At 51.1% G+C, this 23,686-nt stretch overlaps 3 protein-coding genes across 8 annotated transcripts in view; 2 read left to right on the forward strand and 1 right to left on the reverse strand.

The window, feature by feature from the left end:
• Positions 1–4,644, forward strand: part of LOC102573871 (zinc finger protein 385C) — a 240,369-nt gene extending 235,725 nt beyond the window's left edge. For all 4 annotated transcript variants that reach the window (XM_059726941.1, XM_059726942.1, XM_019476479.2 and 1 more), the window contains one exon: positions 509–4,644. In XM_059726941.1, the coding sequence (XP_059582924.1) occupies positions 509–733 (225 nt within the window). In that variant the 3' untranslated portion in view covers positions 734–4,644. The remainder of the gene's footprint in view (positions 1–508) is intronic.
• Positions 4,579–16,573, reverse strand: NKIRAS2 (NFKB inhibitor interacting Ras like 2). 2 transcript variants are annotated; one of them, XM_059726947.1, is made up of 4 exons: positions 16,459–16,573; positions 9,208–9,315; positions 8,342–8,583; positions 4,579–7,483 (listed from the first exon to the last, which is right to left on the reverse strand). In XM_059726947.1, exons 2-4 carry the CDS (start codon positions 9,299–9,301, stop codon positions 7,244–7,246), a joined length of 576 nt encoding a protein of 191 aa, XP_059582930.1. In that variant the 5' UTR covers positions 9,302–9,315; positions 16,459–16,573; the 3' UTR covers positions 4,579–7,243. The 2 variants fall into 2 exon arrangements, with proteins under 2 accessions (XP_059582930.1, XP_006264614.1); XM_006264552.4 differs by lacking the exon at positions 16,459–16,573 and adding an exon at positions 10,778–10,881.
• The window catches only part of DNAJC7 (DnaJ heat shock protein family (Hsp40) member C7), a 33,164-nt gene continuing 22,933 nt past the window's right edge, over positions 13,456–23,686 (forward strand). The window contains exon 1 of one of the 2 annotated variants that reach the window (XM_059726946.1): positions 13,456–13,597. In XM_059726946.1, coding sequence (XP_059582929.1) covers positions 13,512–13,597 — 86 coding nt within the window. In that variant the 5' untranslated portion in view covers positions 13,456–13,511. Of the gene's footprint in view, positions 13,598–21,379; positions 21,401–23,686 lie in introns of those variants that run through there. The other variant, XM_019476510.2, reaches the window with a different exon arrangement.

Genomic DNA, 23,686 nt, shown 5'->3' on the forward strand with positions numbered 1-23,686 from the left:
CTGGATGTGGTCTAAAACCTGAAATGGTGGTTCAGGTTAGGTACCAAAATGCCAGCACTTTGGATGGATTCTTTATTGGGGTTGAGGGGCTGTGGCCAGAGATCTGGTGAAAGTCAAAAGATTAAAAACAGAGGTGTGGAAATGCATCTCTCCATACACAGATGTGCACAGAATGCACCATGAGCCTGGGGAACACAGCCACAAGGTAATGTGAGGGTCAGGATTCCCCAGAGCAGCCACTGCTAGCTGTGGCTGGAGACAGGATGAAGGACTAGATGGGTTCCTGGCTTGAGCCAATGGAGCAATTCCTGTGAGGCAGAAGCAGGTGACTATATTAAATCTCTGTTTCTGAGACCACAGGCCTGTAATTGGACTAGCCCTGAGCCTGAGGCTGGGCACAGCTATCCCCCAGAGGGACAGCAGGTATATAGACCTTGTCTCCTGCAAGTGGGTGGTTCATGTGCTTTCTCCCTTTCTCTTTCTCTGTCTCTCTATCCCCTCTCTGCAGTCCAAGCTGGCTTTGCAGAAGCATCTCACCAAAACCTTGGCGACCCGCTTTCTCCCAAGCCCGCTCACCACGGCAGCTGTGTGTGCCATGCCCAGCCCCCTCGCCCTCCGACCAGCTGCTGCCACCACCCTCTTCCAGGCCCCGATCCTTGGACCAGCACTCTTCCGAACCCCACCAGGCCACGTCCGTGCCACGCCGGGCCCCATCGTCTTCGCGCCCTACTAGAATCTCTCAGCCTCGAAGGCTCCATCTGTTACAGACGTGGCTAAAACCCAGGGGAACTATGCAGTAAGGGGCAGCCCTCTTGGGACAGGCAGTTGTCCTGATGAAAGGGAAGAGTATTTGTAACCCTCTCTCAAGGTTTTTCTTTCGCTCCTAGAGGCTTTAACAAGGTTCCCAGTGGACTAGAAGATTCCCCAGCTGACACTTCTGACAACCCCAGCTGTGCACCCCTTACCCTCCACCTGCACTCCCAACACCCGGCCCAATTTGCCATGCACTTGCTCAGTGGAACACATCCCTGCATGCAGCTGGATTTGATTCAGTGACAAAGATAGTGCCAGGGCCACCAGCCCCCCTGGAAAACCCATTTATTCTCATAGCCAGCAGGGGTTTCTGTCTTAGTTTATCATTCACCCCCTTTGACCCTTCATAATTATTAAAGTCAGTCTCATCAGGGCAAAGGGCTCAAGGGATAGGAAGGGCGTCCATCTCTGGCTGCCTGATTCAAGGCCAGCTCAGCATGGTAGCAGTCTCAAAATCATAGTTCCTGGCTGGCCATTCTGCAGCCCAATGCAGTGAGTCTGTGAGGTGGATCTCACACCAGGTGTTAGCAGGACAGAAACCAGCCCCTCACTGCCCTTTCCTCAGATGCAGCTGTCCTTCACGGGCACGTGCCCACTGCACACCAGAGCATGAGACCCATTGGTGAAGATTGCTGCCTCTGCTGCCCTGATTCTAAGGCTGCAGGTGGAGCATGAGTCTTCAGCTCTGTTAGCCTGGTACACTTCACCAGCCCCAAATTCCTAGGAGAGATAAACCGAGACAGACACCAGCCAGATTCTGATGGCATTTTTGCTTCGGGAATGAGTAGGGAACCCCGGGGCACCTCCATAACAGAGTCCTCTTTCTTGCTCCCTTCAGAAAGCACATTATCTTCCACCATAGCAACAATGGAGCACAGTGGAGAGCAGCAAATTTTGAGCGGGAGCCTAGTCTACTAGTTAGACAACAGAACTCTTGGGGTCAGTCCCAGGTCTGGAAGCAGTGTGGTCTAGGAGTTAGACAGCAGGACTGGGGGAGTCAGAACACCAGCGTTCTCTTCCCAGTTCAGTCAAGAGGTGTGGGGTGATAGTAAGAGAACAGCCTCTTATCCCTAGGTTCTGTTCCCAGCTCTGCCACTGACTCCCCATATGCCAAGGTGTTCACCTCTTTGTGCCTCAGTTTCCCCCCCTACTAAGCAGGGGATGATTCTGTCCCTACCTCGCGGGAGAATGCTGTGAGGCTGAGCAAAGGTTCCTAAAGTGCTTGGTGGTTCTCCAATAAAAGGGGCTGAGGAAGGACAAAGTATTACCATTATTCACAGGCCAGCAGACTACCTGACCCCATCAAATCAGGAGCTTCCAAGGAGTTACTATCCACCCTATAGGAATCAGAGGTGCCCTGGTTACAGAATCCAGACAATCAAGAATAAAAGAGCAGATGCATTTAATAAACCCTTGGCCCTCTCCCTCTAATGCTCTCCTTGCAGCTTGCAGAACTTGGGGCCCTGGCAGGGCAGTGGAGGAGTCGAACAGAAGAAAACGCAGAAGGAATTGTTTTGTATTTCACTGTGTTAAAAGATCCGGCAATGACCTGGTCTAAAAACCGTTCACAGGGCACCCAGGGCCCCTGCCCACCTGTCCCCCTAGTGCAACCTGTCAGTAGAAACTGGCAGGAAGGTGGCAACCCCAACAGACGTTGTGCTGGAATGATTACCCATTCTGATCTATGCAAATCCAAATGGAGCAACCCTGCCACCGTGTGACCCTGTCTGCGTTCTACTTTGGTGCTCACTGTCTGTGCACTGAGGAATGTCATTTGAAATGGAAATTCAATGATGCAACACATAGAACCATGCAGGTGCTTCCCAGAGAGCCTCAACTCCCTCAGCCCTACAACAGGTTCCCATCACAGGAGCTGCCTGGTGATGCCCTCCAGAAGTCCCCTGGGGCCCCAGAGACAGGCCAGGGGCTGATATGTGCATCCGGAGACCCACAAGCACATCCTTAAGATGTCTTAATTTTGAAGGAGAAAGGAAATGAGTTTCAGGAGGTATTTGCTACAGCGTAGGGAGGGCCCTACTAGGCTAAGCAGCAGGACACTGCCCTGACACTGGCTCTGAGGAGCCCAGGTTGCTGTGTTCCTAATTTACGGAGCATATGGGTCTGCTACAGCCTTCTCCTCCCTGACCTGCTGCTTCTCCTCAGGCTGTAGGGGCTCCTGGAGGTGCCTGTTTCCAGTCCTGCTGTTGGCCAAGAGGGCATCAGTCACACCTGTACAGCAGTCCCTCCTCTGCTTTTGTAGGGGCCTTCAGTGCCACTGTGCAGACCTCTGCCACTTGAGTAGAAGTAGATTGTTACTGTCTCTCATACAAGGCAGTAGAGGGGTAACAGGAGCACATAGCAAGGGCACTGGAGGCTTCTTGGGCTGAATGTGGTTGGGGGAAGCGTATCATCTCCCCCTGCCCCTGTTCAAAGGGAAGGGAGCTGGTGCAGTAGATGGGCCCAGAGGTGGGAAGCAGCTTGAGGGAGAAAGAGGGACCTGACAGGCATCGTGTGGGAGGGGAATGGGAAAGGGGACTCAGCTAGGGGCTGAGTGCTGGGTGGCTGACCCTGCTGGGAAGGCATTTGGGGATGTCTGGGCAAGGGGAATTGTATTTTGATGCTAGTTTTCCTGGATGCCTGGGGATGGAGCTCAGGGCTGATCTTTTTTGTTTGATATTTGGCTTTCCATATTTCCCAGGGAGCTTTGCAACCCACCTCATTTCACCCCACCCCAAGTCTCCTGGGATGAATTACCCCTTCAGAGACCAGCAACCCACCTGCACCCCCAACCCCACAGAGCTCGGCACAGCAGAGGCGAGCTCTCAGCCAGGCGCCTGCCCAGGGAGCTGGTCTTGCAGCAGAGTTGCAAGGGAACAAAGCCAGCTAGAGGAATAGGTCCCCCTGCCCCAAGTTGCAGGCCCTTCTTTCCACTCCCTACAAAGCCCAGAGCAGGTGTAGGGCCTGCCATTGGGCAGAGCCTCCCCTTCTAAGCCATGGAGGGGACAATGTGATGGAAACCCAGCATTTTGCTGAGATGTATCCCAGAGGTCTTCTAATGCCCATCAGCTCCCAGGTAGCCTGAGTATCCGCCACTTTCACAGCCCTCTCTGTGCCTCTGCTTTGCTCACTCTGCCCTACACACTACCTGAGTGGTCCTTCTAGTGCCCTCTCCCCCATGCACACACAGTGCTGGCTTTGAGAATTCAGGAAGCAGACAGCTTGAGCCAGGCTTCTCCTTACGAGACCCCAAAAAGCACCACAGTGGTCTCCCCTCACAAGCCCCCCCAGGCTGTGTTGTTGACACCTATGCTGGACTTTCCTTTGGAGCCAGTGAGTCACCTAATGGCGCCAGGGCCTGATATACTCATACACTCAGCACTTTAACCCCTTTAAAGCCATTCCTTCTATGAATAATACTGCAATGAGCTGCTTGAAACCACACACCCCCATCTCCTACGCCCCTGCACCACCAGAGTCCCGCTGTCTACTCCTATGCTCTCCAAAGCATTAACTGCCTTTGACTTAGCATATACTGTAGTAGCTAGTAGGGCGTAGTGCGTAGCTCTCGACAACATGTGCCCCTCTGTACATAACCTTGGAGTGACGTGAACAATGTTTGATTAAACAGAAATAAAAGAAACCAAACCTCACACATACAAAATAAAGACTCTAGGGACTTGGCCAGTATCTCCCCTCCACCCCTCTGTACTGTTCACTGTATATTTTTTGATGTACTATAACTGTTGGGGAAAAAAAAGGAAAATATTTTGATAATCAAATCTCATCGCTTTATTGTGTTACTCAGTAAATAAAAGGAACAAGTATAACTGAGCCTGGCTCTCCCTGTGCCTTCATTTGGGAAACTGGCCAGTGGGTACAGAGAGGATGTCAGTGGCAAGAATAGGTGCCCTGCCCAAGTTTCAGGCCCATCATGGTGTAGATATCAGAGGGTGTGGAATAGCCCATCCCCAGTGGCTCGGAGCAGCGAAGACTTTACTCAGCTGGCCAAAGGCCACGGGAGGGAGCATGGTGGCGTGGGTCAGGATGTGCACCGAGGACATGAGAGATCCTTGTTATGTTGTTGACTCAGATGTGTGGCCTAGGGTGGGTGCATCCCTCCCTGGTTAGTCTGCGAGCTCACTGGCTCACTTGTTTTGTGTTGAAACAGCACTCAGCATACACTGATGCCCACAGCCAGCTTGAGGGACCTTATTGTACATACATGAAGGAGCCTAAGGGTTGTTCCACAAAGGCTTCATAGTCCATCCCTTCATGCTTCCCTACCTTGGCAGCAGGCAGTCCCATGACCCTCACTCCCTCACAAATCAAGCTGTGGAGCCCACTGGCCTTCAGGGCCCTATGCCATCTTGGACACAGGCTGCAGCCAATCCAGCTCCGGCTGATCAGTGCTCCAACTGGACCCTGCTTTTGCCCTCAAATCAGTGTCTCTGCCAGAGCCTGGTTAGGGGTGGAGCTGCAGCCAAGTGGGGCTTTGGTGAGTTAACCCTTTTAGTTCCAGCCCAGCAAAAATCCCAAGTGAACAGGTGGTGCCTGCAAAGCTGGCTATAGCTGAAGAGGCAATGCAGTCAAACAAATTACCCCTGACCTTAGCTGAGCCCTTGGGGCAAATAGATCAGATGCCCTTCTCTCCCTTGTAGAAAATGGCTTCCTGCCACTAGTCTTGCCAGCAGCAGACAGTTATAGCCTGACAGCCCTGGAGCACTGCAGTCCCCAAAGGGTTAAAGGTGACATTTCCATAAGGCCAAGGCAACACCTGGTCACTGGACCTAACAGTGGCTGGCTTCTCTGAAGAGCTGAGCTCATTGTGCCCCTCTTAAGGGGCACAACTGGTCATCCAGAGCCAAAGCTACCCAGCTACATGGCTCAGCAGCCTCTTCCACCCCCCACCCCCCTGCAAGCAGCAGGAGAGAGGGGATCCTGGTACCTCTGACAATAGTAAATAATGCCATGAGAAATAAAGCACTGGCCCAATTTCCCTGGCTCTAGGAAATGGCCTAACAGGGCTGGGCTGGGGTGCAGAGCTATTCAAGGATACCATGGTGACCCCAGCTGTGGCCGTGGCCTCAAATATCTGGTCAGAGAGGCTAAAGGAGCGTGTAACACTAACCTCTCAGTTCTTAACTCACTGAGGACATGACTGGTCTCAGTGGAGCCTCCCCTGCACTACTTCCCCCAAAAGGGTGACCACCTAAGCGCACTGAAAGGAGGAAATCTGCCTCCCCTGGGCTCACTGTTCCCCTTCAGCGCAGTTGATGTGAGCTACAGCTGCCTCAAATCCAATGCAACAGTACCCCACCTCAAGCAGCTGAGCAAGCAGCATACATCTAGCACCTGGGACATGTGGAGGGGCTGAGGCACTGAGCAGAGGTTGCTGGGTTCTTCCATTTGCATAGTGGAAGTACTGGGTTCAACTGCTGCTCCTGCTGATCTCTGCTGAGGGATTGGCTATCAAAATGATATCACAGCAGGGGGAGAGACAGGCGGTTGAGGCTGTTTTGCAGCCTCTCTACTGTGGCCAGGCACTGACAGGCCTAATGAAGTGAAATCTGTGCTCCCTTCAGCCCATTCTGAGGCTGTTCTGAAGAAGGTGCAAAGGGGTGGGGGTCTAGGCTGACAGTCCAAACTTAGCAGGGACCCCAAGACAGCTCAAGCTCCCCAGGTTGTTCAGTGCAGCAGCAATGCCCTTGCAAGGACAGAAGGCTTCAGTGCCCTCTGCTGACAGAGCTCCATGCTCCCAGGGCACCGTGCTGCAGAGACAGGGCAGTTGCTGCTGCCTGTGGGTGAGCAGGGAGGCCTGGAGGGTGAATACCTCCTGCAAACCCTGCATCCAGCTCAGCCTTTGTGCTGTGGGGTCTAGATCAGGATCTAAGCTTACCTGGTAGCTGAGCAACCTCTCCAGTGACTGCCTCAAGGAAAGAATCAGAAGACAGAAGAGAGCCTGGACCCTGCTGCCAGCCAGCTCTGTACTGCATGGATACTGACTCAGAGGTAACAGCCCATTATAAGGTGCAGCTTTTGGCAGGACCCACATGCCCCACCCATGCTCAGGCAGAGTCCCCCAGGTCTGCCCAGCCTTTGGGAGACAAAGCCTGAACAAGGAGGTCCTGCAGGGAGGGTCTGTGCAAAGCCAGGCTCAACCAGGAAGCAGCTCAAACACCTACAGGACCTGAACAGTGAACAGAGCTGCTCTCTCCCCCCAGCTCGCAGCGTATGGGCCAGGCATTCCCCACCCCTCCCCAGGGACCGGCCCTGGACCACTCCATGCCAGCCAGTGCAGTCAGGTGCAGAGCATGGTCCCACTTCCCACTGGGAGCTCAGCACCTGCTGACTACCCAGGCACCGAGTAAGCAAAAGAAAAGGTGGGTGCAAGGTGGGGATGAGGTGAAGGGGCTGGGGGCAGGCCAGGCCCTCAGCTGTCCATGGAGCCGCTACCCTTGTTCTTGCGGCTCAGCGGAAAGGCGGACTTGCTCTGTGGTTGCGTCATCTTGCTGGCCAGGTAGATGAATGGCTCAATCAGTGTCCGGCGGTCTGCCACGGAGACCTCCCACAGCTTCACCTTCTCACCCTTGGCCCAGTGCTGGGCCACGTCGTGGTCCACGCGCCGCTGCTCTTGTAGGTCACACTTGTTGCCCAGAACCACGATAGTGACCTGTAAACAAGTCACCCCCAGGTAGAGCAGTCAAGGCTGGGTGGTACAGCTCTCCCCCTCCCCTCCAACATACGCTGCGCACTGCCCACCGTGCCAGCCCCAGAGACGTGCCAATTCCACAAAGTTCTTTCCAAGGAGAAAGCAGAGGAAGTTGGGATTTGCCAAGCCAGATCCCACCCCTGAGCCACCCTATATGCCATCCCACAACTGGCAGCAGCCCCAGCTAAGGCTGATGGATTGCAGGGAAACAAGATTCCCCTGCACTGCCGTGAGACGAGCCATTAGTATACAGTTCCACATCACCAGGAACAATCCACCCTGAAGCCAGTGCAAAGCCCTTGAGTGGGAGGCCCAATCTTCTTTGTTACTCCAGTCTGCATAGCCACAACAGTACAGACCACAATACCAGAACCTGGCCGAGCACTTACAAACTCAGCATTCTTCTAGCCTATTGGAAAATCCAGCATGGAGGTGCAGGAAGAAAGGCAGAGACACCTTGGGTGTGACAGCCCTGGAAGTTGACACCTTCATGTGAATAATAGCTCCCCTTTGACAAGCATACAGATAGCTCCACCCCACTCTGACACAGCCCCAGCTCGCTCAGTTGCCTGACTCCCCCATGGCCCCTCTGCTGAGAAGATCTAAGGAGAGCACTTGGTCCTGGAGGAAGGTTGGAGAAAGGGGTGGGGTTGCCTCCCACAGGACACTGAATCACCACAAGGAAAAAAATACTTCCTAGCTGGGTGGGGATGAGCAGGGTGGGGTAACAGGCTCTGCCTCCTGTTCTCAACCCCCAAAGTTCCCAAAACCCCTGGGACAGCCTCCACCCAGATCAGCCTGCACGAAGCAGACGCCCACCTCCTTCTTATCTTTGGATTTGTCGATCTCCTTCTTAAGCAGCTCCACCCTCTTGAAGGACTCCTTGTTGTCAGTGCTATACACCAGCACGTAGCCGTCAGTGCAGGAGAAGCAGTGCTTGGGCAGCTCCAAGCCATCCCGCAGGCCCCTGGTGTCATAGAAGCGCACTTGCTCACGCACCCCACGGTCTGTCTCGATGGAGCCCACGTAGATGTCCTCCTGGGTCTCTATCATCTCTGAACCTGCAGGAAGGCACAGGGTGACACAGGGAACCTGGCTGCAAAGCCCTTCGTTAGCAGGGGCCATGACTTCAGCATCAGGTTTGCACCCAAGAGGTGGCCCTTAGCTACCACCACACGCCTAACAGATCCCTGCCCTTTGCCTGTCTTGTACCCAGCTCTCTGCTCATAAAGGGGCTCCCACAGATGCAGTTCTTGTGTTGCTGCTGAAGCAAAGAGAAGACAGACCCTGAAGGCAAATCTCCAGGGGCTTCTCCATACCCTCACCTCATCTGGGACCCTGACAGTGAGTGAAACCTGCCTGCCCACTTCCCCTGCTCATTGCTCTGCCAGCCTCCACACATCTGCATGCTAGTTTTTTTTTTTTAAATGGTAGATTTTATTCTCAAGAGCCGGGCAGTTCCAGTAAGATCTGCCTCCTGACTAGTGAGAGGCAGGTGCTGATTTATTATTGTAGGGTCTCTCACAAATATCCAGGCTGTGTACTAATGGTTGGTATGGTCAAGCTGCTGCTGCATCTTTCACAGCCCACAGAGAACAAAGCCTGTAATGAATGAGGAGGCCCGAAGGATCACCCCCCTGCCCCTGAGGCCCACTACAGGCCACCCACCCCACTCCCAGACTTACCAACCACATGGTTCCCATAAAGGAGCTGCTCCAGGATGGACGTTTTTCCAACGGAGGCCTGGCCACACACCACGACCTTGCAGCTCTTCCCCATCTTGATGCTCTAATCTAGGCAAGGAGGAGGAAGAGGCTGAGGCATGCATCTGCTGCAACCTGAGTGCCAGGAGAATGGACGGGAGAGTGCCAGGAGAATGCACCGCATGGCCTGGAGCCCAGCCAGGCTTCTCCAGCACTGCATATCCTCCACTGCCAAGGGAGAGGGCTGCACCCTTGCTTTCTTATTCCTCTGGCCAGCAGGGGGCAGGATGTTGGCTGTGATGTGAAGCCATTGCCCAGCACAGATGCCAGGGGCATGTCAAGACTTTAGGCTGGACAGTGACTTAGCACTATGCTTAATGTCCCTTCTCTGCCTGGAACCACTGATATGAATCCCATCAGGGCCAGGATTCCCCATCCACACCCCACAGGTCATTTCACCAAGATCTTAAAGCCAGGAGCCCTGTTGGCTCTGTGTGAATGTTTAAGGTCCCATGGGGACTTTCACCTGAAACAGGCATTGTCCCAGTGCCCCTGATCCCAATTTCCTCTCTGCCTATGGTTGAGCAGGGCGATAAAGTTTACAAAGTTTCCACCTTCCACCCTAGACCCGCGGAAACTGCCTTCCAGGAACTACTAGACTGACTCTGTGGTTTGTGTGGGTGGGAGAAAGTGAAATGTTTTTCACAACCAGAAGGGGTGGGGATCAGCCCAGGAGAGAGCAGCAGTCCCCGAGTGTCTGGTAAGTCTCTTCCGCTCCCCCCTGCCCACCACATGCCCCCTTCAAGCTCTTGTGCTGGCAGGAGACAGGAGGAAGGATAGCCATATAGCCATAGGGCAAGGCTAGGAGACATGAGTTCACTCTCTGCTTTGTCTATGGCTGCTGGACCAGTCATTGCATTTCTACTCTGGTGCTCCTCATTTTTTAAGTGGGCATAACTCTCCCCATCTCCCTGTGGGATCATGAGGGTAAATCTGCCAGCATTTCTGAGGCTCGGAGGCCAGCATGACAGGGGACAGAGCAGGCTCCAAGGAGCAAATAGGCCTTTTTCCTTCTCCCAAGCCTCTGCCTCATTCTGTGATTTTAATATCTCGGTGCCAGGGAGCATGTGGGGGCCATGTTCTGCAAACCCCCCTTGCACACCCGCACCCCTCTACACAAACACACCCTCCCTAGAGAGATCCCAGACAGGGAACTAATACACATGCAAATGACTTAAAATCCAGCTGAAGCCCAGAAGCAGACGGACATTCAAGGGAAAACCACTGGCCCCAGAGCCCATGTTCTCACTGTGGCAGGTGTGCATGGGTGCACAGTGCCAGATACAACAGGGTCCTGACCCTGACCGGGGTTGCCGCAACATGAAGGGGTGACAATGATGAAGAGCTCGGCTGTTCTTGGAAGCCAGCGTCCGGCTGCACCAGTTTCCCAGTAGAAGCCAGCTCTTGTTCAAAGGCATCTGTGAATTGTGCATGTCTGCACCCACAATCCAGATGGCCCTACACATTGCTACCAGGAGTGGTTTCTACCTACCTCTGCTCTCTTGAAGGCTCTTCCTGCTTTCTCTTCTAAAACCTTCCTATTTAACGGCTCACACTGCAACTATCAAGGAAGGGGAAACCACAGAGGACAAGACAGTGCAACCATGAGGCAAGACGGGATAAGTGCAGCAAGACAGCACCATCTAGAGTCCTTGCACACGGGCTGTGCAGTGCCTTCCTGCTCCTAGACTGGGCCACAATAAATCAGATGCAGTAATTCTAGACCAAAGAGAACCTGTCCATCCATGTGCACAATCTCAGAAGACAAGTGAACTGCGAGTAATAGGTAGTAACATTAATACTAAGGGAGGCGGCAGGCAGAGCTGTGGAAATGGGATCTTTATTGAGCCCACACAGAGGCCTGCAGTACATAATAGACTTGTGCTAGACTAGTGACTTCCAGCTTTCAAGGCTGAGCCCCTGGTGTCCCTACAAACCAGGCTTGACTGACACAATCCCTTTCTTCAGATCTGCCTCCACCAGACTGCATGAAACCTGGGGCAAGTAGGACAAGAAAACCAAAGGGAGGTAGTTAGCCATGTAGTCTGAAGTGAGGCAGAAGGCTTGGTAGCATTGTACCTAACTGAATCAGCAAGGAAAGAGACAAAGAGAAACAAGGCCATTGTACATTGAAGAAAAAGCTTTAAAAAATACATCTTTTAGATAGAACCAGACAGATGATAGATGACATTTTCCTTTCTTGGAGCACATGACGTTGTTGAGGATTTTGAAGTGAGTGAAACCTTTTGGCTGCAGACATGTGTCAATAGCCTGAAATGTTGTTACCTCACCATGGTGCTAGAGTGACCACCGAGCTTCTCTCCAGCTTTAAGAGCATTTGAGATGATTTCTCAGTTGCTGAAGCAGGGGCGGGCAATTATTTCCGGTGGAGAGCCGCTTACTGAGTTTTGGCAAGCCACTGAGAGCCGCACGACAGGCAGCCAGGGGCAGATAATTTACTTTTCTAAATTTTTTAGGGCCCCCACAGGCCAGATAGAATGGCCTGGTGGGCCACATCTGGCCCGTGGGTCACGTTTTGCCCACCCCTGTGCTAAAGGCTCATGCCAAAGACTTTTTGAGGGTGAGGAGAGAGAGCGATGAATTTAAGAGGCATCATTGCTATAAGGAATATTTAATTATTTATGGAGGAGGCAGCAATTTCGACAGAAAATTAAGATTTGGCCATTGCTCCAATGATTGGTCAGCTAAATGCAACCATACAAGGCAGCCCTGATCCTGCCAATCCAACCATGAAGGGCTGTTTTCTGCTCCATGCTTGCCACCCTGCCACAGACAGCAAATATCTGCATAATTGGGGGGGGGGGGGGGGGTCCTCCGAAGGGCCTCAGAAATGGAAGATACCAAGAGACAAGGGCAGGAAAAGGAGAGGTGTGAAACTAGAACTGAGTGTCACCCAGACGTTTGAGACAGGGTTGATTATGCAGTGAGTTCCCAGTTGAACCCCTGCACTTGCCCAAGCAGAGGTCCTTGCAGAAACAGGCTATAAGGCATGCTTGCAGTTCGGTGTTTAAGATCTTAATTATTACTTCAGGTAATTATTATCCCTCAGTGTTGCTAAGGCTGGGTGCTGCATGGGGGTGGTACAGGGGGAAGATGTTTTGCAGCTGGAGGCCACTCAGAACAACAGTATTACTGTGATTTATGATCCATGTCACAGCTGCACCTAGGAATGCTACTCAGTGTCCTCAGCACTGCATGGGCAGCAAGCACACGGTGGTGCTTGCCATATCATATCACTGGGCATACTTCCAGTGCTGCAACCGTCTCAAGTTACAGCAAGGGAAATTGAGGTTAGATATTAGGAGAAACTTTCTCACTGGGAGGGTGGCGAAGCACTGGAACAGGCAACCCAGAGAGACTGTGGGCTCTCCATCCTTGGAGGTTTCTAAGCCCTGGATAGACAAAGCCTTGACTGGGACGATCTGGTTGGGGCTGGTCCTGCTTTGAGCAGGGGGCTGGACGAGATGACTCCTGAGGTCCCTCCGTTTCTATTTCTACCATGTTTCCACTAATCCACCTAGCCTTTCTGCTGCTGCTCTGCTGTCTGGGATCTGCTCCTGCAGCCTGTTTTTATCTTTAGCCAAAAACATCCACTCTGGTTTGGAAATACTAATTCAAGTGAACGTTAACTTTCAGCAAAGTGCTGGAGGCAGCATCCAGATGATCAGGAAGGCCAGGTTGCATTTTCTGACCCTGCAAGAGAGGCGGTCCACTTCATTCGAATGCCGGCGGGGTGAACGAGGTGACTTGGATTATTTCTGCCTCGCCTGTTGCATTTGCGCACCTAATGTGGGAGCTAGCAAATGATGGCATCTTCCAATAGAGGCTTTCCTCCCTCTCACCTTTATTCAATCTTAAACTGAACAATGCAGTCCAAGGCCCCTGGCTTATTAGTACAGCTTCTAGTTTCTTTTTTCACTGAGGAAAAATGTGTGTTATATGCCATGATGCACCACATCCTCTGCACCCCCTTTTCAAGATCCTATGCTCTACCCATACTCACACACTCGCACATCCTCCCTCCCCGGGCCATCTCCTGCCACCCTCCGCTCTCATCCCCCCTCCCCTGTCGGACGCGGAGTCCGTCTTGGCGGACCGCAGGGGCCTCTCCTCGTTCCCGGAAGTCCGTGCCTCTTCCGGCCCCATCCCTCCCCCCCGCCCGCTCCTCCCTGCCTCCCCTGCCCGGGTCCCGGCTCGGCGGTAAGATGGCGGCGGCGGCGGCCGAGTGCGATGTGATCATGGCGGCGCCCGAGGGGCCGGGCGGGCTGGACAGCGACGAGGAGGCGCGGAGGTAGCGGGCGGCCTGCGCGGGGGCCGGGCCGGGTAGGGTCGGGTCAGGGCGCGGGGGAGGCGCGTCCCCCCCTTCCCGAGCGGCTGGGGCTGGGACTGGCGGTGCCCGGCCCTGCGGGGCCTCCCCCGGGCAGCAGCAGCAGCAGCAGGGGATGCGGAGAGCCGCGAGCCAGCTGCAGCGGGGAGACGAGGCTGGTGTGAGGAGGAGCTGACTCCCCGGGAGGGCAGCGGAGCAGGGCAGGCGGTGGGGTCTCCAGGCTTGAAGCCCTGCTGGTTTGAGCGGGGAGAGCGGGCGAGGCGCCCTCCCGAGGTCCCTCCAGCCTCGCTTCCTAGGACTCTGTCTGCCAGGGGAGGCGGCTGGGGGCTGCGGGAGCAGCTCTCTTCCCCACGTTTTCTGTGCTCCCTTGGCCGCCCACCCACAGCCGGGCCCCGGGCCGGGTGCTGGCTGCGCAGCCCCACCTTGCAGCCCTTGGCCCCCCCACCCCGTCGGCGCTGGCTTGCTGCAGGATCTGTGGCCCCTGCCCTGTGTTCAGCGGGAGTGTCCTGCAGCCGCCCGGGCGCCCCTGTGGTCAGGGTGGTTTTGGCCTGCGTGTGGCATCATGTGCTGAGGGCTGTCCTGGGTCAATCCAAGCTTGATGCCTCTGAGCAGCCCCTGCTCTCCACTGCCCAGTCTTGTGCTTAAAAGGAAGCAAGCTGGAGAAAAGCAGCAAAGCCGGGCTTTGAAACCTGGCTCCTTTTCAGGACAGGAGTGCTGTGGAGGTGGCACGCTCCAGCCTTTATCATCCCTGTGTGGGGGCAGCATTGCCTTGTGTCTGAAGGCTTTCTCCGACAAGCAACGCTAAAGGGTTAATCCATGTATGGGGCGGGGAGGGGAATCCTTTGGCTGGGAGCCTGTGGGAAAGAAGCAGGAGGGAAGACTCTTAGCACAAAATCCCCTCCCCTTCTCTCATACTTACTGCCCTGGGACTTCATAGTTTCTATTTTATTGCATCTCCTCCTTCACCTTGTATGATCAGAGATTCCTGATAGCCCAGAGCAACCTACGTCTCAGCCACACCCTCAGATACCTGTCCCATGCTGCCCTGCTTCCTTGGAAAAGGGCCTTTGGGTATGTATACTGGAGTACAGGATCCAGTCTTGAAAATACTAGTACGAACGAGCTCTTGGCTACCACCCCCTCCCCTTGGTTATTATTAAAGCTTATTTTATCTGTGGAAAGGCCAAATCTCTTTCATCTCTAAAGCTACTCAGCAGACTCTGCCCAGAGGTGCAGATACCACTGGCTGAGACTGGGCACAGTGGAATCCCAGCCTTTTCCCTTGCTTATGAATTTTCTTTTTGAGCGCAAAGGTTTCTGTTGCCACCTGCTGCTGACCTGTTATAGTCTCAGCAGGAGGTGAAATGAAAAGGACAGCCTATAGAAAACACAGTGCTGGTTCCACAGGGTTTAAACCTGCCAGGCTGAAACTTTGTAGCCTGTGATCACCAGAAAGAAAAAACAAAATCTCTGAAGGTGGGTTCTTGCAGAGACCTGGTTGAACGATGGAAGCCTGGAAAGAAATTAAACTGAAGGGGCCTGAGGTAGTTATGCTACTTATTAACTGTCAAAGGTGGAGGGCCAAGTGACAACACTAGAAGCACTTCAACACCATAGAGAAATATAAAATATGTTTTTTAAAGCATCTGGGCATTGGGCATTGGACACAAAGAATGTCAGAGAGGTGTGGACATAGTAGTGCTGGAGAAGTTGTGTGTGAATCACTACTCAGTATTATTGTGCCTAATACTGTTGCTTTTGTTATTGTCTCCAAGGCTTTGCTTTCAGTGGTTGAGTGTAAAATGTGATCGGTATCGTGACTCGGGCTCAGTCTTTCAGTTACAGCGACCTTTAGTACCAGCCTTTCTTGTGCCCCAGAACCTGTGAAAAGGGACTTGTACTGGTCCGGAAACAGAAAAGCTGAGCTTGTTCAGGAGAGTGGTTTCCTGGCTTGTAGTAAAGGAATCCTTCAGGGGTGGAGAGCAAAGGTAACCTGGCTGACCTCCACTGTCTTACCGTGGTGTAACCAGTAAGACAGATTCTGGTCCTAGGTTGCGAATGTTCAGTTCTCCGACAATATGTTTCTTTCTGAGTGTTGGGCTCCCAAGCTCTATGTTCTCCCTTTGGGTGATTCTTATTGAGGGAACAGTACTGCAACACGGCTTCAGCATCATCACAATTTCTGTGCTACTTCCAGGCTTACTGCTGCCTTCTCAGAGAGCTTGGAATTTAAAGACTATTTGAGCAGAGGCCTGGGGTCAAGAGCCTCCTGTCAGTCTCATCTCTGCCATTGCTTTGTTAAGGAAAATTGCTTAACTTCTCTGGCCCTGTTGATCCCTTTGCAAAACAAGAGTAATTCTTAGCTACCTCAGAGACAGAATTAGCACTTGTATGTGTAAAGCACGTTGAACTGTGTGAAGTGCTCTATTGGCATTCTTGGACAGAGGGAGACTACAAGTTACAGACCGAATGTTTTACTATGGGTTTTACAGGGTGAGTGGGTTATTTGAAAGCTCGCGTGAATCATTTCAAATAAGTCTGCAGGTCTGTTTTCGCTCTTTCTGGCCTTCTGTAATTCAGTATGCAATGAAAATTATGACCAGGATAAAAAAATGTTTTGTTTCTAGACTAAGCTTTGCCTGAATATACTGCAGTGTGGTCCACTGTGGCGGGGAGGGAGGAGGCAGGAATACTTCTGATCACTGTGGCTGGGTAAACGGGGAGAGAGGAGCAATGCAGTGATTCATATTTCTGTATTACCATACTAGCAATGCACTGAAACAGCTGCAAGTAAACTGAATTTACAGGTTGGTTCAGAGACTTACCAGTGAAAGAAATGGAATGCATTCACCGGATAATGGCCACCTGCTGTTACATCATTTGTAGGAGCACTTATAGATAGTGATGGATGTAACTGCACGCATTTTCTGATGTATGTTGGTGCATTTGATGACAGTTGCTTGCTGCACCGTTGTGCAGCTGCAAGCTGATTGGCTAAAGGTTTGCACTCTGAGCCAATCAGAGGCTGGTTTATCTGTAAAAGAAGAGTTTTTTAAAAGGTTTCCAATCCATGGAAACAGCTCTCCTGTGGCTCAGCTGGCTTCTAGAGCTTAATATACTGCTTCATTTTTGATCCATGATGCTTTCTCCATCCTCTGCTTGGCAGTGTCAGATTCTGTTTATTGTGCATATTTGTGAGCGGGGATAACTCCCTCCTCCTTCAGGGCTGAATGATGTGGATGAAGCATCTTAAAAGGAGGTATTTTAAGTTCTTTGGAAAGTATCTGTGTTAAGCATTAAGTTAAATCAGTAGTTCTTTGACTGAAGCTTTTCTTGTGCAATACTCTTTGGTACAAGCTTCAGAGAGCCCATTCCCTCAGCCGTTTAATCAGAATAAACCTTGTGTCATTGCAGAAGGAGAACTATACGAAGCAAGCATATGCCAAAGTTGTAGAATTTTTTGCCCTGACATTTAAGCCTCTAAATGACTTGTACCACTTCATCTTTAGATTGTCCATTCAAATCCAGCCCACCTTCCCAGCGAGGGACCTATTACCAGCTTCTTTGAAATGAGTTTTTGGAGGTCAGGCAAGATCCTGGTCAACAAATATCATTAACTGGTAAAGTGCCAGCAGAATGCTAAGGGTATGTTTGGCCCTGGAAGCTAAAGACGCTCCATTCATGGATGAGGTACGTTAGCGGGAGCAGTGCAAAGTTTCCATTCCCCTCACTGGTACAGTCCCTGTTCTGTTTATGAACACGACTTGTCCCAGGACTTGTAGTCCAGTGCCTTTTGCTAAAGTGAAAGCCTTTTGTTAAAATAGCCTGGGCAACTGAAACAAAATCTCTGTGCAAATATTAAATACCCAGTCCCATAATGGGATTTGAATAATTCCATCTGAAGAATACTGTATGCTGTAGGTATACAGGAGAAATACAAATAACTTAGCATGCCTTATATCTTCAGAGAGGTGGACAAGCACCTCTTTAGATTGAATGCTATATTTTCTTGCATATAGCATCACATTTTTCCCCAAACCAGCTGGAAAAAATGTGGGGTGCACATTATATGTGATGTAAATGGCTTCCCATGGGTCTGGACATTTTTCAGGGGGTGGAGTGGTGGCATCGTTAATTGCCACAGCTCTGAAAGCCATGGTAATTAATGCTTTCACTGTCTTCCCCCTCCCCCCAAGCCAGATTTCTGAACTCATGGGGGGGCTGCCCTCCCATACTACCTGCTGGATTGTGCTGTCATGCAGGGTTGGCCTGTGGCCAGACCCCACACAATAGCTCCAGGTCCATGTGCTGGTTAACCTGGCATGCAGCTCTGGAGCCAGCATATGGCCCTATGGCTGGAATGGGCCCTGCTGCACAGGCCCAAGGCCCAAGGCCCCAGCCCCAAAGAGCACAGACTTTATGTACTTACCCATACAACAAGGTAAGGTCTTTTTCCCTTCCTGGGGCCTTTAAAAAATTGTGTGTGTGTGTGTTATATTTGGGGATATGTCACATGCACGAAAATACAGCAATCCTGTTGTAGATCAAAAACTTATCTTGCTTGCGGTTAGTTATCAAACCGGTTAGTTAAAAGAAATCCCTAATTGCATTATAAAGCTGAACTTGAAGGCCAATAGCTCCTGTAAACTGGGGCCCAAAATCATGTCCTGATGATGGCAGCATTGTTGGCAGTGGGGAGCTTTGCCCGTACCTGGGCCAGACAGCTAAGAGATGTGTCTGTGCTGCAGCCAGGGGGCAGGGAGAAGCAGTGGCAGCTCAGCTAGAACACTGGTTTATCTTTGACCTGAGCCTGGTTGTCCCAGCCTGCAGCTCCAAAAAGTTCCTGACCACTGATCTAATGCAGAGGTGGTCAGCATTTTGCAGCAGGGGGCTGCTTTAGCAGAACTTAACTCTGAGCGCGGGCTGCTTCCCATGCAGCTGCAGCCATAGCCCTAGTTCCCCCTTATTCCTGTTGCTGAAACACCACTAAATCTCTCCCCAGGTCTGTGAGCCAGGTAAAATGGCACCATAGGCCAGATCCAGCCTGCAGGCCCTAGGTGCCAATTCCTGGTTTAGAATATTACTTTCTAGCAGCTTGTTCTGACTGTCCTCCTCTTCTCTGGCATATTTGTATGTAACAATGAAATCAAACACCACAACATTTGGAAATGACTTTGAAGCATGCATAACCATCTGCCTACACAGATACTGAATTTCCCCAGGTGTCAGCCTCTTAGCAACAGGTCCCCTTTCATCAGCTGAATATCCCCACTCAGCCACTGGTAGCAGCAATACTTACTGATCATCAGGGGGTGCTGGTGCACAGAGCAGCAGGCAGCTTGGAGGCTGGAGTCTACCACTGTGTTCATTTGGGCTGTGGTGGCTCCCAGCCTGACATTGTCTAGCTGCAGGGTAAGATCACCATTTAAATTGTAAAATAGTTATGAGTTCAGTGTTGAGAGAGAGGCTGATGTGTCCGGCCAGGAAGCTGCACGTTCCTTGTTGGAGTAGACTTCTGTGCTTGCTGATCTCTACGTATGCTAATTCCCTCATCCTCTGTCTGTTCCCTGACCTGGAGGCAGCTCCTTCACATGTTGAGGGGATGGCTGGTCTCTGGGTCCCATTCAGTTTTTAACTTATACTCAGACGGGCAGTATAGGCCACTATAGAGATTTGCCCACTCATCTGCCATGGGATCACAAAGTTTATTTCACATAGGCAGCTGAATAACACCCAGTGGCAGAACCAGGATAGATCTCTACCAGCTAGAAGGAAAAGTGGCTCCATGTCACAGAATAAAATCCCCTAAATGAATCCCTGAGGCAGGATGAATGTTGTTCAGATTAGAGCCTAGGAAGTTCTGATGCTTCTGGAAAATCTGTCATGAAAACCACATGCTACCTAGATTTATTCCAATGATTAAAAGTTTGGCTGTGAGCTTGGAGGGGGCAAAACTACAGCTAGGATTTATAAGCCAGTGGGAGGCAGATGGAAAGCTCAGATCAGTCAGGAGACAAACTTGGGCAAAACCACATTTCTTGCCTTGTGGTTGTTCAGGATGAAGTCTCTTCTCAGCCACTGAATCCCAAGATCTCTTAAGGACTGGAGTTGCGGAGGAGGTAAGGTGAATAGGGAGAGTGTAGTGATGGTTTACAGCCCCCTCAGCCACTTGGTGAGTGTTGGCATTGAGGAGTTCAGAGGAGATTTGTGTGGTGGAAAGATGATGGTTGCAGGTCTGTCTCCTGTCTGAGATGAAGCCCTCTTCCCTGGAGTCTTGAGGAAGGTGTCAGGGACATATGTACAGTTTTACACTGCAAGGAATGAGGCTTTCCAGGTTGGAATTGGCAGAAACGCCTTGAGAACTGAGGGGGCTTGACAAAGCTTTTCAGAGGAGAAGCCAAATGTTCGCTAACTTGCAAGGGAAGGGAGTTGTTCCAAATGCAACTCTTGCAGCGCTCACAGGCAAGGAAAGAAGTTTCTTGCTGAGATTCTTGATGCAACTCTATTCCTCCCCACCCTCAGGGTTTACGGCGGAGAGGCCCTGAAGAGACGCTAACCTCTCCTAACAAAGGAGCCCATTCAGGACTGGATTGTATTTTTAGCAAAACACGATTCTTCTTCAGCTTCAAAAGTAGCAAGTGGGGAATGCAGCCTACATCAGTGCAATGCAGAATGACCTCATTCAGACTGCAGCATCTGTTTGGATGGAACAATTACTAATGATATCAGGAGATCTGCATTTTTTGTTATTATAGCCAGGGACTGTGGTAAACAAGAACAGTTTTCTCTGTGTCTCTGCAATGTTGATGGAACACAACTGGGGAGAGATGCTGCTGTTCTCTTCCCCGGCTCTCACGCCACTCATCTTGCCTACCCAGCAACTCTGCCTACACAGTTTGAAGGCTCCTTGATTTTTTTATTTTTTTTTTTGCAAGATCTTGTTCACTATTCAGCTTTAGAACCATGCAAACAATAAAAGCGGCTGTGTTTTCTTCCCATCGCGTAGTACTACCCAAGGCGCTGTAGTTTGTCAACAAAGCCCTGTAAAAGGAAGCAGTAAAAGAGAGAGAGTCCGACAGCAATAGAATAGGAAACGGTTGTCCTTGTATGCTTCGTAGCATCTCAGAGTGCTTTGTATACATGGCATAGTTTTGCAGGTCCCTGGAGGTAAGTCAGTAGTTAACCTCTCACTTCAGAGCTGAGCATATCTGAGGTGCAGAGGTCAGCAACTGCTAGCAGTCAAGGAACAGGCCCAGAAGTCCTGGCTGTGAGCCCCACACCTGTACCTCCTAGGCACCATCTCATTGCAGCCTGACTGCTAAGCTTGCTCGAGAACTTATAAATCAGTCCTCTGCTGCTGTTCAGTGCCTGTGTGGTAAGTGGTTCAGCAGGCCGTGAGGTTGGTGGTGTCTTGGACTCTGTGCGTCCCTGTTCTTCAGAACACAAGACAAAGGGTCTCCAAGGGACAGCACTTAATTTTAAATATGGGTTGTTGCTCTGAGACTTTTCCAGAAAATGATGGAAACTAGAGTGGAATCCCATCCCAAAGCTCTTGCTGCGTGGGATGGCCCCCACCATTTTTTTTGCTGTATTTGGAATGGGTGAACCATAATCCTGCTCTGAAGTAAACACTGCGCACTGGCACCTTTTTAGTCTTCCAAAACGTGAATTCCCCCTCAAGGCCTGTGACGTAAATCCATCCTCCTGATCCTGCATCAAATATCGGAGGAGCGGAATAAGAAATCTCCAGTGCGGTGCAGCTATGAGGTAGGTTGCAGATATCTTTTGAAACTTGCTTATTCTCAGCTCATGGCCCCCCAGTAGGAGCATGTACTGACTAAAAGGAAAATAGCATTAGTGAAGTGAGTGATTTATTTTATTTTATTTTATTTTATTTTTCCTTTCCAGAGCAAATTCCTTTTCCTCTTATAAAACAGGGCATCTTCAGAATGTGCTTCTATGTCTCAAGGGGGGCGGGTGCTGAGGAGAGCTCCACTTTTACAGTCAGATGTTCAGACATGCTCAAATGCCATGTGCATGCTGCAGGGCTGACTTTGAGGGTGGGCAGTGACTACAGGTGTCACTACAGCAGCAGAAGGCTGCACCCGAGTGAGGACCCAGCATAACATCCTTCCATGGATGCTCCAAGCTGAGCTTGAATCCTCATCCATGTTGGTGGGACGAGCATGAAGAAGGGGATCTTCGTAGCTTCTCACCAGACACTGAAGAGAAGTTCCACCCAGACTAAAGCCAGCACTTGGATGGGAGATGATAACAGATGCTTGCCAGCCCCTGAGATGGACTTTCTGTAACAGCCAGGCCCTGGACGTGAGCTTGTTACACTCCCAGCTCAGGATTTGCACACTCAGATAACTCACTTGTCTGCTATCTGGTGACTCCCCAACACCTCTTTTAAGCAGCGCCTAACCGTATTGGGCCTTATTGATTCTTGATGCGCCTCTTAACTTTGGTGGAGTTACACTAGGGGCGTATGTGTCCCGTTGCCGATGTCCTGGATTGAATCTAGCTGGTGCAAAATTACAAATGGAAGCAAGTAGCACATATTTTAGCTGTGACCCTGAAGCCCTCGGAGTGACAACACACTGTGTCTTTTGTTTTGCCAGCTGGCAAAGCTGCGACATTTCAGTGAAAACAACCCTTTGCATGAGGCAGTTGTGTGGGAATGGCCAATGGCAAGCCTGAATGAGGTTAAAAACATGTTAACTGGCCTCAACACAATTCCCTTTGTCCTTTCTCTAGTGGGCTTGCTTCACATAGCTCCCATTGTTCCCTCCAGAACGCCTGCTACTCTGCTGAAATGTGCCCCCTTGGACAGCCAGGGGCTGTGGTGGTGGCAGTTCAACCCCATAGAGAAAGGGGCAGGCAGATAGCCAGGGTGCCCAGAACGCCGACCATCTCAGCATAGCAGTATTTTTAGTGGGTGCCGTTCTTAGAAAAGACGATTTTTCTCGCATAATGGGTTAGTCTGTAACGAACAATAATTGAATTGGGTGTTGGTGTGGAAAGGCCTCTGGTTCAGGGACTGTCATTTGCTGCATGCAGTGACGAGCATAATGGTGCTGACCTGGATGGCTTCTAGGCATACCACGATGTAAGCATTAAATAATAGTAGGCTGTTTCTAAAAACGCTCTAGGCCAGCAGGTCTCTGACTTGTTGCACTGCATCTACAACCGGGGCATACTTGGCAAAGCTCCTTTGTTGCTGTTACTTGATGTATTCGTAAAGGACTCTTGTTCTAATGCTGTAAGAAAACTCATGCCTCCTACGCTGCAATTGGAGAGCCACTTTTTTATATTATAGGCATCGTAGCTCAAGTAAGGGGTAGCCAATCTTTTTCATACCAAAAGGCTCATCAGTGATCAAATTTGCCTCTGCACAGGTACAGCATAGAGGGTCAATGTCTCTCTGAGGGAGTGATTTGCCAGGAGTCGCACCTAACAGTTGTATTTCCAAAGTGTTTGAACAATTGACTCAAATTAAATACATGACCTTGCATTTGTTGACAGACTCAACTGTGCTTGCGCCTCAAGGCAGGCCTTATCTTTCTGTATTTGTCTAACTTTTAGCATGACCCTGAGTGGAGCCTTCGGATATTACCACAGTGCTACCTTACAGATTCACAGAAGTTTAGGGCTGGAAGGAACCTCGTGAGACCACTGGGTCCAGCCCCCCTGCTCTGGGCAGGAAAGACTGCTGGGGCCAAATAACCCCAGCAAGGTGTTCATCCAGTCTCCCTTCGAAGATCTTCAGGATCGGTGCCTGTACCACCCCTGCTGCAAGCCTGTTCCTGAGTCTGGTCACATGAACTGTGAAGAAGTTTTTCCTTATATCCAGTCTGAAACCTTCTTTTAGGAGTTTGACCATTGCTCCTGGTTTTCCCCTGGGGTGCTTTGGTGAATAGTTGTTCACCTAGCCCCTGATGCTCACCCCTGATGTATTTGTAAGCTGCCACCAAATCCCTCCCCAAAGTCTTCTCTTTTCTAGGTTGAACAGTCCCATATCTGTCAGGCTTTTTTCATATGGCTTGCTCT

This window comes from Alligator mississippiensis, chromosome 4 (assembly GCF_030867095.1).
Source record: "Alligator mississippiensis isolate rAllMis1 chromosome 4, rAllMis1, whole genome shotgun sequence".
NCBI lineage: Eukaryota > Metazoa > Chordata > Crocodylia > Alligatoridae > Alligator > Alligator mississippiensis.

Bases quoted from the DNA above. Each gene is read 5' to 3' on its own strand.
- NKIRAS2 (XM_059726947.1), bottom strand. From the start codon at position 9,301: ATGGGGAAGAGCTGCAAGGTCGTGGTGTGTGGCCAGGCCTCCGTTGGA. The intron at 8,584-9,207 runs GTAAGTCTGGGA...GCCTTCCTGCAG, and splicing joins TTATGGGAACCATGTGGTTG to GTTCAGAGATGATAGAGACC. The intron at 7,484-8,341 runs GTGGGCGTCTGC...ACTTGTTTACAG, and splicing joins AATCCAAAGATAAGAAGGAG to GTCACTATCGTGGTTCTGGG.